The 16,382-nt window shown below is 46.2% G+C and overlaps 4 protein-coding genes across 4 annotated transcripts; 3 read left to right on the top strand and 1 right to left on the bottom strand.

Moving 5' to 3' along the window:
* The first annotated feature begins 3,007 nt into the window (after positions 1-3,007).
* Positions 3,008-4,215, top strand: C8R40DRAFT_257981 (uncharacterized protein). The gene is made up of 4 exons (XM_046234510.1): positions 3,008-3,120; positions 3,182-3,342; positions 3,392-3,619; positions 3,690-4,215. The coding sequence occupies exons 2-4, from the start codon at positions 3,340-3,342 to the stop codon at positions 4,023-4,025; spliced, it is 567 nt and encodes a 188-aa protein (XP_046091597.1). The 5' UTR covers positions 3,008-3,120; positions 3,182-3,339; the 3' UTR covers positions 4,026-4,215.
* A 1,941-nt stretch (positions 4,216-6,156) lies between these two features.
* C8R40DRAFT_1165467 (uncharacterized protein) lies at positions 6,157-8,906 on the top strand (the record flags this gene model as incomplete). Its single annotated transcript, XM_046230692.1, has 2 exons — positions 6,157-6,485; positions 6,611-8,906. 2 exons carry the CDS (start codon positions 6,157-6,159, stop codon positions 8,904-8,906), a joined length of 2,625 nt encoding a protein of 874 aa, XP_046091596.1.
* Positions 8,907-9,325: 419 nt separating this feature from the next.
* Positions 9,326-11,149, top strand: C8R40DRAFT_1032869 (uncharacterized protein; the record flags this gene model as incomplete). Its single annotated transcript, XM_046223292.1, has 10 exons — positions 9,326-9,427; positions 9,466-9,750; positions 9,800-9,842; positions 9,895-9,988; positions 10,042-10,174; positions 10,224-10,422; positions 10,475-10,654; positions 10,711-10,875; positions 10,929-11,037; positions 11,089-11,149. 10 exons carry the CDS (start codon positions 9,326-9,328, stop codon positions 11,147-11,149), a joined length of 1,371 nt encoding a protein of 456 aa, XP_046091595.1.
* Positions 11,150-12,085: 936 nt separating this feature from the next.
* On the bottom strand, positions 12,086-13,436 carry C8R40DRAFT_1034100 (kinase-like protein; the record flags this gene model as incomplete). The annotated part of the gene is made up of 5 exons (XM_046223396.1): positions 12,086-12,223; positions 12,277-12,513; positions 12,582-12,658; positions 12,711-12,810; positions 12,870-13,436. The coding sequence occupies 5 exons, from the start codon at positions 13,434-13,436 to the stop codon at positions 12,086-12,088; spliced, it is 1,119 nt and encodes a 372-aa protein (XP_046091594.1).
* Positions 13,437-16,382: the final 2,946 nt, after the last annotated feature.

Genomic DNA, 16,382 nt, shown 5'->3' with positions numbered 1-16,382 from the left:
TTCTTTTATTCACTACCATTTACTACCTCAGACAGTCGGCACAGAACGCAGCAAGCTACTCTCCATTACAACTATAGCACACAAGGTCATTGACTGAGAACTTCTCGGTGATTCTGCAGTCAGCTCTGATATCCTTCGAAAAGCTTCGAAAAGTGTGCCGTGTACCTTGCAGTATCGTTCCCCTATCGCGCGGTATTATCTGGCCATCGCCGAGCACAATCAAATCAATTGATCCTTCAAGTTGTTGTACTCACTCTGTGGAGCTTTCTGGACTCTGCAAAATAGTGATCATGATTAACGTTTGGATCCGTTCGTACACACCCATACCACGAACATTGTCTGATTTCACTTCGGAGGCCATCCTTTATCCCTAGTAATCATACTTCCTATTGACGTTTTCTTTGCCAGATCCTCGTTCCATCCTCGTTCATATCAGACTTCCAATAGGTCGACGAGGCCCGTGACTGGGATCTCTGTGAGCTATTTTCCGAGTTTTCTAATTTTTACCATTCGCAGTGACAGCGATAGCCATCCAGTCGGTAAGTACATACAAGATTAATTACTCGTGTCATTTGCGACTTGTTATCCTTCAATACCAGCCTTTCCCAAGTTCTAGTTGGTGTCAGACCTGACCACTGACTATTTGAGCACAAGCAACATAGCATCCGTCAACGTGCTGCATTCATGGTATTGGTCCAAAACCCCTTCCCAACACATATCTAGTACTTCGATCTCAGCTCCAGAACAAGCCGGGGACCCTTCTTGGAACATGCAATGTCCACTCTCTACATCTCATCTCTCTCTCTACTGTCTACTCAGTACTGATCGTAGTTCAATCCCGAGTCTTCATCTGTCTTTATTCTGCGCCACTCTCGCCCTGAAACGCCTCTTTGTTCAATCAACCCTGTGGCTTGAATACTCGGCTGAACGCTCTACCGTCGGCCAGTAGCGGCAGGTAGCGGCCTGTCCGCCTGTGTATGTACCATGACAACCCCTCGCAACGGCCGCATTCTTTACAGGCTAGCAAATTGAACGTTGAGGTTCAAGACATTGTACTTTCTGTTCGATTGGTACCACTCAATTCCTGAACAGCTGATACGCATCCTATTCTAATATCTTTCTTTCCTGCTCGTGCTTTTTTTACCCACCAATGATTTAAAGGATTCATGTCAACTCTTGGAATTCAATGCAGGTATCAAGAGCCAAGGGACTTATCAGCAATATTCCTTCGGAAACAATGATTGCGATTCAGCCTATCTCTGACGTACAGATTGAAAATGTACCTGTGGTCTCACCACGCCCCAGCACGCCCCTCCCTGCTTCAATTGCTTCAACTTCCATACTCTTCCATATTTGTCTGGGTCGCCTGGCGTAACCGTTCGTTGTAGCTCCATATGGCACACTCTTGGTTTGCTCCGCATACTCATCGAATTACAATGTCCGTAAATATCGGCGCATTATCGTTGTCCTATCGCAGTTTAAACGCGATCTTATGAACAGCGGTGAACGATCTAGCTGAACAGCGCAGAAAATAGCGTGTTTGAGGTGAAGGGGATAAATACATGCTCCTTGCACGCTTCTCTAAGCTCCGTCAATGTATTCTTGGACAGTGCCGACATATCCGCGAGTCGTGATACATTTTGGCAGGCGAAACACTAGCAACACTCATAAATCCATATGCATGAAAAGAACCGCAATGAGATGAAAAGGACACTCTCGATGTCTTGCTCTTCTGTAAAATCCTGTCATGCTATCGTCATTTGACACGACAATTGAGATACGGGAGTTATCCATTTATCGTCCGTGCACCGCAATTTGCAGGTTCACAGTCGAGACTCGACACTCGTGTCAGATGGTAATTCAACTCTCTCAAATAATTCCTGGTCATGCAATTGGCCGATTGCAATACTCCGACTTGCGGTGCCAGCAATTTCATGATGATTGTTCTTTCCTCGAAGGAGTTAAAGTCCAATCAGCCTGTATCTCCCGACATCCCTCCCTCACAAAAACCATGTAAACCCAGGGCGAAGCAATGATCTTAGTCGTAGAAAATTTTCACCAAGTCCAATAATCTTCGTATCTATCGCTTTGGCATACTCCTTATTAGGCAAGCGCGTAAGCTTGGATAGATCTTATACATTGATCGATCATACCGTACGTGATTATTCTTTCGACTTGAACTTGCAAGACCGTTGGTTTAATTTCTCGACATACGGAAATCTCTTATAGGTATGGGCTCTAGGACTTTAACGCTCATAATTGAAGCGCTGGATCTCAAATTAGGCATTGAAAAATTCATAGCGTCTTGAATTTGCCAGGAAACGAAAAAAAACCTCCAGTAAATGTTTTGCAAAACCGACATCATCACTTCTGGTTGTGTATAGTCTCACGGCCTTCATACAATTCAAAGATAGTCTTCACCAAGCCTTCAGTACTTTCGCGTTGCCAGAAATCATCAAGGTATCCCTAAATTTCCAAGGGTTAAAATAAATTAATTTCTCGCCACCGTAAAGCAACGGACTTGGGGCCTCGAAGCTGTATTGGCATGGTATAAGAGATACTTCAACCCCGTTTCTGAAACGGATTTGCAAAACATCATCCCCAGGGAGCTGCGGCAGCAAATGGATGAAATGTTTGCGGTATTTTTGGAGGTGCTTCGGAGGAAAGGTTGACTGGTACGGTCCCATTGAGGAACAGCCCGATTCGACCGCTACAGACCGCTACATGCCGCACTCATGCAGTGTCTCTGACAACGTTGATTCCTTGACTTCGGACCTTCTGGGTTGGCATATCGTTGCAGGAAGTCCAGGTACCGAAATTTTATCATGCATATTAAATTTTGTCTAACGATCCAATAGTCACACCAACTTGAACTGATGACCAACTTGATAATTCTTGGGAAGGCCACCTCTCGTACAAGCATTTACATGTCGACGACAAGTCATCAAGAGGCTCTCGATTTCATTACTCGAACTCGAGATGAACATCATTGGCCAAAATTCCGAAAACTTATGTGGTAGTCTACCGGCAGAGGGTGACCGACCATTGGCACTCCACTGGCGGGAGACTACGAGGTCAAAGTCCTTAATTCTATTTAGTCATATCGATCATTGTCATGAGATGAGCCAAAGCTTACACAAAGAGTTTATTTCCTAATCGAGCTCACATCGGATAACCGAACAATGGGCGACAGGTGGTCGTGGAAGCTTGAAGGTCAAAGGTCGTGGATGGCTTTTCTGGACGAACAATGGTGTCCGTAATTCTGGATATAAAATCCCTTCAACACTTCAGTTGATTCAGAGTAATCGATTCGATATTTTGCTTGACGCGCCCGTGGTCATGGTTTGTGCCAATCACTCTCATTCAATTCACGACTCATGATAGTCTCCAGGATTCAAAGTCTGCTCAAAGCTTCCAAGTACTTTTAGACAACGATCCTACCTCGTCTGCAAACACATCCCAAGAACTCACTGGTTATGGTGATATCTCCCAATCAGAGATCAACTTCCTGCCCAGTTTGCCTTCCGAAATAGTCATCGAAAGGGCTCCCTCGTACCGCCGTAATGCTAAACGACCCTTACCCCCTACAATTTGCAAGAACATGACGACAGAATCTGAGGTCAGTGTAATTCAGAGTTGATGGCCACCGTCAGTCCGTCTTCTTTCAGTTTAACTGGTTGAACATATAGGAATTTGATGGCCTTTCGGCTGTGCTTGACAACCTACGGACCGAGCGGGAGAATAGCATGTCTCAAGGCCGCAAACCATCTCAGCCATCTGTCAAGGCGGGCATCGAACAGCCTAAATTTACGACTCGAAGGATACCAGCACCTCTGCAAATTAATAACTTCAACGGAGCTCACCGAGTGTCGGCAAATCCGCCCTCACGCGTCTCTCCAGCCAGACCTTTCCGGGGTAATGCGCCATTGCCTCGAAGGTCTCCTTTACCCCGGTGGGACTTGCTTGATCCAGACGTGTATCTCGAAGGGAAACAGTACAAAATACGTTCCTCGCATAGTAGTTAATACTAATGAATAGTGGACATGGGGGTTTTCTACATTCCGCACGGACAGTATGTGTGTATGTATTTTTTCTGCGATGATCCACCATGCGCACTGAACAAGCGCTAAATATTCATGGGCATCTCAACTTGGATCCAATTGAGACATACTCGACAATTTGATTTATTTCACAAAGCTGATTGTACATAGGCACACAAGATGAAGGCCACAAGATGAAGGCCACATTACCCAGCATCACCCCTACAGTGGCGGCCATCATATTAAGCTGACAAGACAGCTCCGAAAAACATTCAGAATGATGCACTGCCAATGGTATCTTCTGGTATCTTTCCAAAAACACATGTTATGTTCTACCTTTTTTTGTTCTTTTTCGGACAATATCGATGGAATTATTTCCTTTCACGATATGTATGTATGCATGGTATGTTCTTAAATTGAAAGCCACCAATTGTTTGATTTCATATACTCAAAATAAAGCGAGAGCTGTCGACAATATGAGCAGGATATGGGCGCCACGATTATATAGTACTCACCTGGTACTCACGAACACCGCAGGCAAAAAAAAATCGAACCCGTGTGGTACTTCAGACAAATTTTGAATTGATAGGGAGTGGTTGGTGTACTAAGGATATAAAAATACCGAGCCTTTCCCTGTCCTTGCAGTAGCTTGCAGTGTAGGACCAGTGTAGGACTGGGTCTTAAATCTTGGTCTACGTGGGGCCCTCAAATTTCTTGAGGATTCCCGCATTCGAGAGTCGAGACTCGACATGTAGTGTGATCACGCCAAATAGCCGGTACTATTGCGCACCCAAATGTAGAATTCATGACAAGGTTCGTCCTCATATGCAACATCTTCATGTAAAGTTATACTCACGGAAGGTTCTGAACTTCTCCGAAAAGAAGTACAGTTAAGGACGCAGAGAATCACGGGAATCATGCCTCCTAGCAGTCTCCTAGTCCAAGGTTTTTCCAAGACGGTAGACCTTTTTCTTTTAAGTAATACTGTATTTCAATGGGAGGACTTCAGCGGTGACCGTCGCAATACTCCTTTTAGGTGTGCCCGGAATATGCATTGAGCGTTCACGGAGACCGCTGTTTTTGCTTACCGAAATGTACAGCTGAACAAAGAGAGTCGAAATAGTTCCATCGATTTTGATCCTTCTGTATCTCAACCAGCCTTCAACGACTTGTTTTGTTTTAATGAGAAACAATATGTTGCATCACACTTTAGAGCAACCAAGTAAACGAAGTCTCGCTTTGATTGTTTGTAGAAATATTTTGAATGGCAATTGAGTGCGACTTCGGGCTTGTCAACTTTTCAGCAACATCTTGACGAATTGGGGGAACAGTGCTTGTCGCGGTCTTGTACCTTCGAGCACTAGTCTACAAGATCATGCATATGGGAGAGCCACAAGGCAACTGACCTACAGATTCAAGCACATGACTAGCTTGTCCCGGGGAGTAGCCAAAAAAGAATGGAAATCATGTAGATCATGACGACCTTGAAGAAGGAAACAAGAGAATTACCGGTATAATTATTGGATCAAAATCCAGCAACTATTGTCAAGATCGACCCTGATGAAGGTTTAATGAAGTTTGTATACTTATTATTACTTCAATTCCGTCGCCGTCGAGCATCGACGAGCATATAATGAGGAGGAGAGTAATGAGTACCGACGTTTGGCAACGTTTGCCGAATTGCGCCCCATTGCAGCTCACTGTAGGTTTTGCCAATGTACTTTACATAGGTTGTCTGTGAGGAGTGACATTTCCGGCCCGAAGCATGTCCCGGAGTCTATAAAATTCAAACGCCGCTTACCCATAAGCGCCCAGATCGCAACTTCCGAAATCTCGCTTACACACAGCAATAATATGTGTACAAAAATCCGAGAAAAATCCAAACAAGAAGTTTCGAAGAAGAGCGCGAAATTGAGTACGGGAAATTAAGGTTTGCAGGTTTATAATTTCTTCATTTCACTTCGTACCATCTTACTGCATATGCTACTTCTCTATACGGCACCCTTCGAAGGACATCTTGAACTTTGAAGGTTACTTGCTTCATCCATCTTTTCGTTTATTCGGCATATCAATCGTTTCCTCAGTCGCTCACTCTTCGTTCTCTGTTTTGACTTGAATGTCTGGCTCGACGCCCACTAAAAGACTTCAGTTGAAGACGTCTGACTTGACGGACTTTTTCCGTGGTTCTTCCAGCGGTCCTAGCAGCACACCCAGCACAGGCAGCAGTAGTGAACCCCCATTACCAGTCCCTGAGGTCAACCGTCTCTCATCTTCCTCGGCCTCCCCTTCGAAAAAAAGATCTTCAAGGATTCCATTCATTGGAAGGTCAAGGAAAAAGTCTATTCACTCAGACGCAGATGTTGACACCTCATTGTCGGACGCCACCAAAGAGAGTAGAGCGTCTGTCGCGACAGCGGGGTCTAACTATAGATCGGCGCCAGAACAGTGAGTTCTATTTTTGCAGTTTCCTGTTATACATTTTCCCTTGAATTATCAGACTTTGTATGGGCATTGTTCATCGCTTCGTTCCATCGTATTGTCCGCGGACTTTCTCTAACGTATCGTTCCAGACACAGTACCTCACTCCCGCATGCCTCCACATCACAGCAATCCCTGAAAACTGCTGCAACCTCCACCAGTTTTGGATCGAAGATTGCTGCACATTTTGTTCCCTCTAAGGGTGGCCTACGTCTGCAGAGCCGCAAATCTCAGCGTTCTGCAAAAAAGTCGCATGAAGAACTGTCTGACTATACGTCGGACAGTTTGGTTCCTCCGAGCTTGGGAGCTCGGTCTCCGTCCATTGAGTCAAATATCTCTCGCATTAGTCGCTCGACCACTCCACGGGCCAGTCAAGCTCAGGAGGAACTTCGTCCACAACCAACTATCACTGTTTCCCGTCCTCCTGTCGATGATCTCGATAACATGGAAGAATATAATGATCTTTTTACCAAGCCACGGCATATAGTGAAGTCTGTGCCGATAGACACTGGGTCGATGGGAACATATCTTTCCCGTTCCTCTCTGCACAACGATACTTCTCCACTCTCTCCTACCCCTCACACAATTTCGATGCTCGCGCACGCGCCCGCCTCTTCTGCCATACCTACTCAGACCGCTGATGATACCACGGCTAGTTCCATTCGTCGAAAAGGGTCGAAGGTACAAAAGCTTTCTAGAAGCTTAGCGGGTGATTCCGATCGCGCGTCTTTCAGCGGAACTTCAGTTTCCTCTTTCAGCGCACTGCCTTCTAGGCGGAATGCGAACTCCGACCTGCAGCAGGGCATCGATATTGACACAGCAGATGAGTCAGAGGCCATGTCAATAAGGTCGGCGATGTCTATGCCAGTTTCATTCAGAAGCGTCACGGCCTTGGATAAGCACCGCTCTCTGATTTCTTCGCACTCTGTCCGAAGTACAACAAAATCGAAGAGCTCCAGAATCACACTACCATCCAAACCTCCATCTATACCACTTCCTGCCACTCCTTCATCAGATGAAATCTCATCGCTTTCACAAACGCAGGCTTTTCGACAGCGCGCACATACTATTGCTTCCAGCCGCAACTCATCAGTCCCAGAACGATCTTCTGGCTCCTCGAGAGCTAATTCAACTTTGAAACAAAACACCACTACAGTCAAAGCTCTCGGAAAGTCGTCGTCACTTTCCAGAGATTCTACTATTCAAACCCATGGTACAGACAGAAATTCCTCCTCTTCCTCCTCAGCTTCTTCCACGCCAACTCCAACTAAAACTTTCCCTAACTTGAAAATGCTGCAGATCGATGTCGACACTGCCTCGATTGAAGAGCTCCGCAAAGCTCTCCGGTATCGCAATCAGCAGTTTGAAGAACTTTCTGGTTGTCTTCTCCGAATGACAGAGACGCATGCCACCGAAAAGAGAGCATGGGAGGGAAAAGTAGCAGAGCTGGAAAGGGAAGGTATAAGAAGAGATAAAGAGATCCAGGGACTTGCCTGGCTGGTGAAAAATACCCCCGCGCATAATACTTCTTCAAGCGATACTAAAACGAATACCTCACTCCAGTCCGGCTCTCGAACTCCAAGTCTTCTGGAAATGGAAAAAGAGCGAAGCGACGATTCATCTGTACGAAGCAGCATACCCACTCCTTCTTCATCTGTGAGGCTCCCCATAAATAGGCTTCTTCAGAGCGAGGATTCAGAATCCTATCCTACTTCTACTTCAGAATGGGGCTCAGGCACATCGGGGGCTGAAGACGAGACACAGATGGCTACAATCAGGCCAAAACGGACCATGAGGAAGTTGAAATTAGTGGAAAGTGTGAACAAATCATTACCTGCCGCGCGCTTGATGTCTCCCAGACAACCAGGATCTGGGGCAGGAATGGATGCATCAGGGCATGCCTTTGATACTTCATATCCACGTAAACGCTCGTCGGCGTCGTCTTCTTTCACTGTCGCTTCCTCTTCCTCGATTTCACCCAATCAGAGTCCAACTTCGATTACTTTCCCTCCTTTGCAAATATTAAATCCAATTCCCGAATCTCGTCTTGTCAGCGATTCGAAGGAAAGTCATGTTACGTTCTCTTTGGACAAGGAAGATCACAAGCGAGAGCGAAAGTTATCGAAATCTTCGTTTAAACCCACCGGGCAACCTTCTACCTTCAGTAAATCAACTTTGAGCAGTTCGATACCTTCGGTAACGCCGGGATCTAGATTGACTCCGTCGGAGGCATATATCCGAAATTTGAAAAAAGGTCGACCTCCTTCGATTGCTCAGATCCTAGACCAAAACGAAGAAGCAGATCAATCTACGACGGGCAATATCGAGGAGTCGTACGGGGGTCGTTCAAGGGCACTATTGGCAGGGATTGACCCTGTCAAAAAATAATTGTTTGTTGTCCTCACAGGTACATTTCATTACGAGTAGAGACTCATACTCAATATCTTGGCCGGATCCTACCTACCTTCTACGGAACTCCTCTTTTGCATCCAAGGACCCCTTGCTTTTCAACACCACTCTTTTGACCCACTTTCTTTCACGCTTGAATATCATCTCCGGGCTGTTGTTTTTTTCTGGTTCCATTGTATCATACCATCACTGCATTTGTGGGCCTCATCATCCGGATCCTTCATTACACATAATCCTAATTAGCTATACCCCTGTTAATGCACGTCCTACATATATCATCGAATTCGCCCTTGCAAGTTTCTCGTAATTGACGATGTAAAAGAAAACTCTTGGTCTATCCAATGGGTCTCGGCGCTTATTTGATTGAAAATTCTGAATCTTATTCTTTGACTACGATAATGCATATAATTTCGCAAGTGGACGCTCAAATAATCGCGGAGATTCGAAGATGCTTGAAAGACACTACCGACCGAGGCCTGATCGTTGCTTCCAAATGGTGTGTTCTACTTCCATAGTGTCCGTGGATCATTGATGAAAGGCAGGCTTCAGGCTATCCGAACTTTTACTCTCGATTCCTGCATTCAAGCGGAATACAGGCTCGGCTGCAGATATGAGCTCTGTTTCCATGAACATCTCAGAAGAACTTGATGATCAACCAAACTGGCGTAACAGGGAGGAGCTGGACGCAGAAGAACAGGATGCAGATGTCTTGGACGTAGCTCGAAAATGCATGGAAGCGCGTCAGTATCATCGGGCCATGTACTTTTTGCAGGGTCATACGAGTGCAAAGGCGCGGTTCATTTCTGTGTATTGTCGCTTCATTGTACGTCTGAACCTATGTCTTCTTACGATGGATTGCTGATCTCTGAAAGACAAGTGAGAAAAAAGCTTTGCATGACTGGCACAAAACAGATAGTATCTATTCTTCTCTCCTTCCGCGAATGCTACTTATAGCTGCCGTCATTAGACACGCGGCATCAACCACCTCTCCCTGTAAACACAGAAATTAACGATCTACTGGACTCCGTAAAGAACTCCACTGATCCTTGGCTTCAATTCCTGTGCGTTCGTATCATCGTGTTTCGAAGATCTCTCTCCAACTTTGCACTGATAGCGAAGCGCTATTCCTTTATCGTTTGTCGCGAATACCGGAGGCTCTCGACCTCCTCTATCATGCAATTTCAATAAATCCCTGGAATTGGGCTGCATGGACATTACTCGGGCAATGTCTTGACTCTTCAAAAGCAGTATGTCATGTATTCCTTCGGCGGCACCGACACTCACTCCGTTCAGCAGTTGACTGATGCGCTCACCAACATCGACCTCCCACTGGATCATCCATTACCACAGATGTTCCAAATCAAAATCATGAACGAACTACATACCGCTACAGACGTAGAGCTGCAACTTTGCGACAGGCTTCTCGGTACAGATTATTTTCCTGACAATTTGTGGTTGATGGGACAGCGAGGAAGAGCGCTGTATGACACCCTTGGTAAGTTGGTACGTCGGCTTGTTCATTGGCACTCACGAATATAAGCTCGCAGAGCTTACCAAAGCCGAGACTCAATTTGAGAAGATGTTCACACTACACCCAGATCGGATTGAAGACTTGGACGTTTATTCAAATATCCTTCATCTTCGTGGAAGCAGAGAAAAACTTACTGCATTGGCAGAAAAGTTTCTGCTCATAGACAAGAACCGCCCCGAAGTTTGCTGCATAGTCGGTATAGAACTTTATCGTACTGAACTATCGACGAATGATTGAAGCTTATACATGTAGGGAATCACTATTCTCTGCGAAGCGAACGAGACAAAGCTGTAAAGTATTTCCGACGAGCTACGCATCTAGATCGGACGTGTTTAACAGCTTGGATATTGATGGGTCTTGAATATCATGAATTGGCCAATTACCCAGCTGCCATCGAATCGTTCAGAAAAGCGATAGGTGATGACGAATACTGCTGAACGAGGATCTCGCACTCAATTTTATTACAAAAGATGTCAACAAGAAAGACTCACGACCTTGGGCGGGACTTGGTGCAGCGTATGATGCTATGGGAATGCCACAGTATGGGCTTTTCTATTACCAACAGGCCATGAAATTGAGGTCAGTGGCACTCTTACCTTTCACAACAAATCATTCATTTGCCCATTCTAGGCCATGCGAATCTTATATCTGGGAAGGTCTCGGAAGCTGCTACGAACAACTCGCAAAGTGAGTCTTAAGAGACGCGCAGAGTTCAACGTCTGTTAATCAAGTTATTTATCAGGCATCGCGACAGCATCTTCGCCCTCGAACGTGCTATAGAACTTTCAAAGGCTTCCGTACCTTCGAACCGAAAGATTGTCATTCGTGCCAAGATTGTCAAGCTTGCACGGCTTGTAGGTGACAAGGAAGAAACGCTTGCTCAAGAGCTCAAATTTATCAAAATCTGTGATGACGAATGTAAGACAATTTATCAGGACGCTCATAACACGAGTACTTAATTTTTTTTTGCAGTATTTGGCGTAAACCTTAGACCACCGCGCGACAATCTCGCCGAACAGTACATCACCTGTGTATACAGCGTCGCTGAATACCACGAATCAAACGATGGCAATCTCAAGCTTGCCTACGATTATTACAACTGGCTTTTTGTGTTAGATCCTTCTACAGTACGAGCCAAACCCACTATGCGTGAACAGATCAAAAGCAAGGCCTCTGCCAAAGGATATGACTTAACCAACACCAACTCTCTTCAATTTGGTTACTCTCTGGACTATAAAAAGGGCCGTTGCTTGTTGTTGGAATTTTTGCAGCAAACAGGACAAGTCACTGATGTCTAGTAGGTAGGGAAAATTCACCTTGAGTAGTAGTGGACCAGAAATTCTAACAATTTCACAAATGTATGCGTCGTCCGAAGTCCACGCCTCCAAAAATCCGAATATCAAAGCAAATATGGTACACCAGCTGAAAAAATAAGAGATAAGTAAAATCCTTTTGCGAAAGGGAATCAAGAGTGGTTGATGTCATATGCATATTGAAGTACAGTCCATTGAGCTAAATAAGCAAATAAGCAATGAGATGCAATGAGAGTTTGAAAATATTAAGCAGAAAGAGAAGGAACAGATAAATTATAGGTAGATGCATTTGGGTATCCATAATCGTCGGTATATCATGATATCATTAAGGTAGCTTGTTCATCTTCTTCCTCGAGTTCTTGACGTTGTGAGACCAGTTTTTCGACGGCGGTGCATTGCTGTAATAATTGTCTAACGACCGGACGCCCACAGGTGTTGTTGACGAATGAATTCTGAAGGCAAATCATTGATTACAATACCCAAACGCAATGAGAAGGCCTCTTACCTTAAGTAATTCCTGGGCATCCGGACGAGACGAGGCCGGTTCTGAACATAAACGCAAAAATTCGTGGAAGGCGGGGGAAAATATCTCGGGCTTGCTGAGCTTAGGCCATCTATCGGTGGGGGGATCCGTTGAATCTGCAAAGGGGGGTGCTGCTTGAGCCAGCTCCCACACCGTCGCGCCAACAGACCAAATGTCGATCTTGAGCGCATTGTAAGGTCCTGCCCGTACTTCGGGTGCCTAAGAAAAAGTAAATCAATTTACCATGCGGCAGGGAAAGGAACCGGAATTTCGAGAGAGAAACATACCTGCCAGTACAAAATGCCCACCGTGTCATGGACAATGGGCGAGTTTGTGCTGACTTTAACAGCATTTGAAAAGTCAGCTTCAACAGCCTGGTCATTAGATGTTCCTTTGAAAATTTCCAATTGACATACTGAGTTTTAGCATTCCCTGACTGTTTAAGAGTAGATTATCAGAACGAATGTCGCGGTGGGCTATATTATGTGTGCGCAAAAATTGTAGCGCCTCTAGCGTCTGTCAGTGGCAACAAAAGTTAGTTTCTGATACCCTTGTTGACAGTAATGGAGACATACATCATGTGTAAACCGTGCAATGACTCTTTCCTGCAACACCAAGCCTTCCTCACATAGAACCACAACATCGGCTAAGCTTCTCTCCATCAACTCCATACGAATCCATAAAGAGTCTTCCACTGAATCCACATATAATGCATGCATTGCCAATATGTTCCCGTGCATTATTCCTCTGATCATATTCAGTTCCTTCCTCAATTCGTCAAGTTTCGCTGAGCCGGAAGGCAATATGGGCACAGTCTTAATCGCAACGAACATGGTCTCTCCGTTGGCTTGACCCTCGACATCTCGTGCTTTGATTAGCGGTGGGAGTTTGGAAAGTCGGGCAAGATTGGCATTATCGGATATACGTGCAGCATACACAGAACCACTCTCCCCTTCGGCGACCTCTGTTAAGTCGAGGTAGTAGTCTCGTGGATCAATAGGTTCATCGATAAACTCCTCCAAGGGTTTGACGATCTCGGAAAGCCAGCCGCGATAACGTTGATTAGGTGTGATCGGCGTGACACTAGAGAAAGGCGACGAGCCGGGGATAGGAGGGGCTGTGAACGGACCACCGAGCGTCATGTTTGTGTTGTTGCTTATGAGAATCGAGGGTCGGACGGGAGCTGATGTCATTGAAGGGAGGCAAGAATCAGAATTTCCAGTGCTTCGCGATGATATTGGAGAAAGAGTTTTCTGCTCTGCTTTTTCGGTAATGAGTGCCTGATCTTCATTGCCTTCTAGTGTATCATATGAGTCCTCCTCGTCAGGATAGACTCCGAAAGTATCCGACCTAGATGTGGGGAGCCGATGCTGTTCGTGAGGTACGCCTATTACCGACTCAGGTTTGTGTACTTGTGTTGTAGTCCGGTCAAACACTGTCTGTGTTGGGAGCGGACTATCCAAGTAATAAACCAGCCCTATTCCATCCTCATCATCTTCCGTTTGAGTGTCAGTCTTAGGAGAAAGCGACGAAGATGTACTGGTACTGGTACTCCCAGACATTCGCGACGAAGATGCTGACGCTTCCTCTTCTTCACTGCCCCCAAATATAGAGCTTTGGGGAGAAGCAGGGACCATGAATGGCAGTTGAGGCTGCTGAAGAGACACTGGGGGAGACGGCAAAGAAGGAGGAGCCGATCGAAGCGGATTCTGCAACTGATATTGAGTGGGCAAGGATAAAGGGCCTGAACCCGGTACCCCGACTGTAATCTTCGTGGCTACAGCACGTTGAATGACTGTGCTTGTCGCTGTTACGCGAGTTGCTTGGGTCACGGTGGCAGCAGAGAGTGTCGAGACAGTTGAAGTACTACTGCGACTGGAGTTCCTAAAGTTATGGTGATTCGCACTGAGTGAAAGTGTTGATGAATCGCTGGTAGCATCCCCGTCATGATTCCGGGAAGAGGAATCATCATCGTGCTCTCTTTTTTCACCCTGACCTTGAGTCTGAAACGCAGGTGCTTTGCTCTGATATTGCCGTATGAAATCCGGGCTCGGGGGCGGGAGCGTTGGACTGAGACTCTCGCTGATTGCCGGAGAGGTCCATCTCTCTTCAGCTAAGGGATCCTGTCCCTCGTCCTTAAAATCATCTTCGTCCTCGTGATCCTCATCATCTAAACCGTTATAACCCCTCAGTCGTTCGATCGGAGTCAATTCTTTGTCCCTATTCTTTCCATTAATTCCCCTCGATTGCTTCTTCTGTCTCCCAGGAAAATCAGATTCCGTAGAAGTCATGCCGCCAGGTGCAAGCATTCCTTGAATTTCATTGAACAGCCCCGATGCGTGAGTAGAGGTGGAGGGCATGCCTACGCTCGTCATTGTGGATACAGTGGAGCCTGTCAATGGAGGTTCGGGATCCTCAGAAACAGATACAGACTGAGGTGAAGATAAAGGAGTGAGAGGGGGAGAGGGCGATCGAGGGAAGGGATCGGTTGGCGAAGCAGGTGGACCAGTACTAAACAGAGGAGCGGCAAGTAGGGACGACGAGCCATGACCAAGATAGGAGCTGTAAATAGGGCTAATGGACATCGATGAGGGTGTGATTGTTGTTCTTTTCGTCGCGGTGTCGTCAATAACAACGGGTGGAACAGCGAACATTGAGGGTAGTTGTAGAGAATTTGATGAGCTATCGCCCCGTCCGTCCGAAAGAGTTAGGTCGAAATCAAACCCAAGATTGCCCAAACCCAAACCTGAGCCGATATCGGGCAAAGTGAGCGGTGTAAGCGGAATAATGGATGGAACATTCCTATCGTAGTTCGGAGGGCTAGTGTGATGCCTGTGTGAACCGCTATCGGAGTATGAGTCACCTTCAACCTCGTTACAGCTCTCGTCTGTTTGTTCGTTCTTTTCCGCAATGTAGCCGTCTTGAGAAGCCACGTTGCCTGCATGATATGCAGGTGGTGGTGATTGTACGACATTGGCGTTGGCAACAAAATACGCCCTCCTGGGCGGTGTAGATGGCCCACTCAAGTTGACAGGTGCATTGGTGCCAAGTGGACTGCTTTTTTGCATCTGCGGCTGACCACTGAAACTCCCATTTGAACGATGATGAGGTTCTGCTTCGTCTCTACTCTGTTCTATAACGACATTAGGGCGTAACTTGGCATCTGACGTAGAGTCTAAGGATATAGAGAGAGCATGAGATGAAGATGAAGATGAGTTATTTCTACTTCTTTGCTGCACTTTACGGCCTATGAGTGGATTGAGGGGCACAGGTGGAGGAGACGCGAGAGAAGAAGCGCTCCGGAGCGAGGTGTCAGAGTACTGACGAGGAAGGGAAGTTGAACGAGGCGCAGGATTGATTAAAACAGCGGGAGAACGTGTCTGGTCGAGTGCAAATGTTCCTCCTTGTTTTCTCGAGTATATGGCAGCGATTTCATCCGGTGTGAAGCCAGCTTCAGCAAGAGAGACTGTCCATGAGGGGGGCATACCACCATAACCTTCATCTATATGAATATTATGCTGCGCGATCTTGTTAGAGAGACTCTTGCAAAGATGATATTCTTTTACCTGAAAATTCCAAGGCATTGAGATGTTCTCATCCTCCGGAGGCTTCACTGGCTCATTCTCTTCCGCGACACGCTTCTTCAGGCTGAAAAATCCCGATTTCTTTTGTTTAACCCTCGCGGAAGATGGTGGATTAAGCAGAGCATCCGAGTCGGCTGTGGTAGCTGAAGATGCCAGAGACATCGTCGAGCTTGCCGGGTGTATTGAGCCAGGACTGGTTCTCTGAGCATATTGGGTCGAAATGGAAACGAATGAACGATTGCTATTGAGATAGTACGGGTCTTTTGGTGGTGGTGGCGGCGGTGGACTATCCTTCTCCTTGTTTTTCCCGAGTTTTCCAAACACCTTCAGCGTCGAGAATCGTGACGCTCTGTTCGCACCAGATGAAAGGGAGGAAGACGAGGAGGACGAAGGGTCCATGATAAATATGCAGCGAACGAGTCGCCGTGATCGTTGGAAACAACAGTCACAAATGGGCAAATATTTATAACTGTCACGTTGTGTCACGCATCATCATAAAGTTCT

This window comes from Lentinula edodes (genome assembly GCF_021015755.1).
Source record: "Lentinula edodes strain Le(Bin) 0899 ss11 chromosome Unknown C8R40scaffold_2, whole genome shotgun sequence".
NCBI lineage: Eukaryota > Fungi > Basidiomycota > Agaricomycetes > Agaricales > Omphalotaceae > Lentinula > Lentinula edodes.
This window is presented reverse-complemented; position numbering and strand designations above follow the sequence as displayed.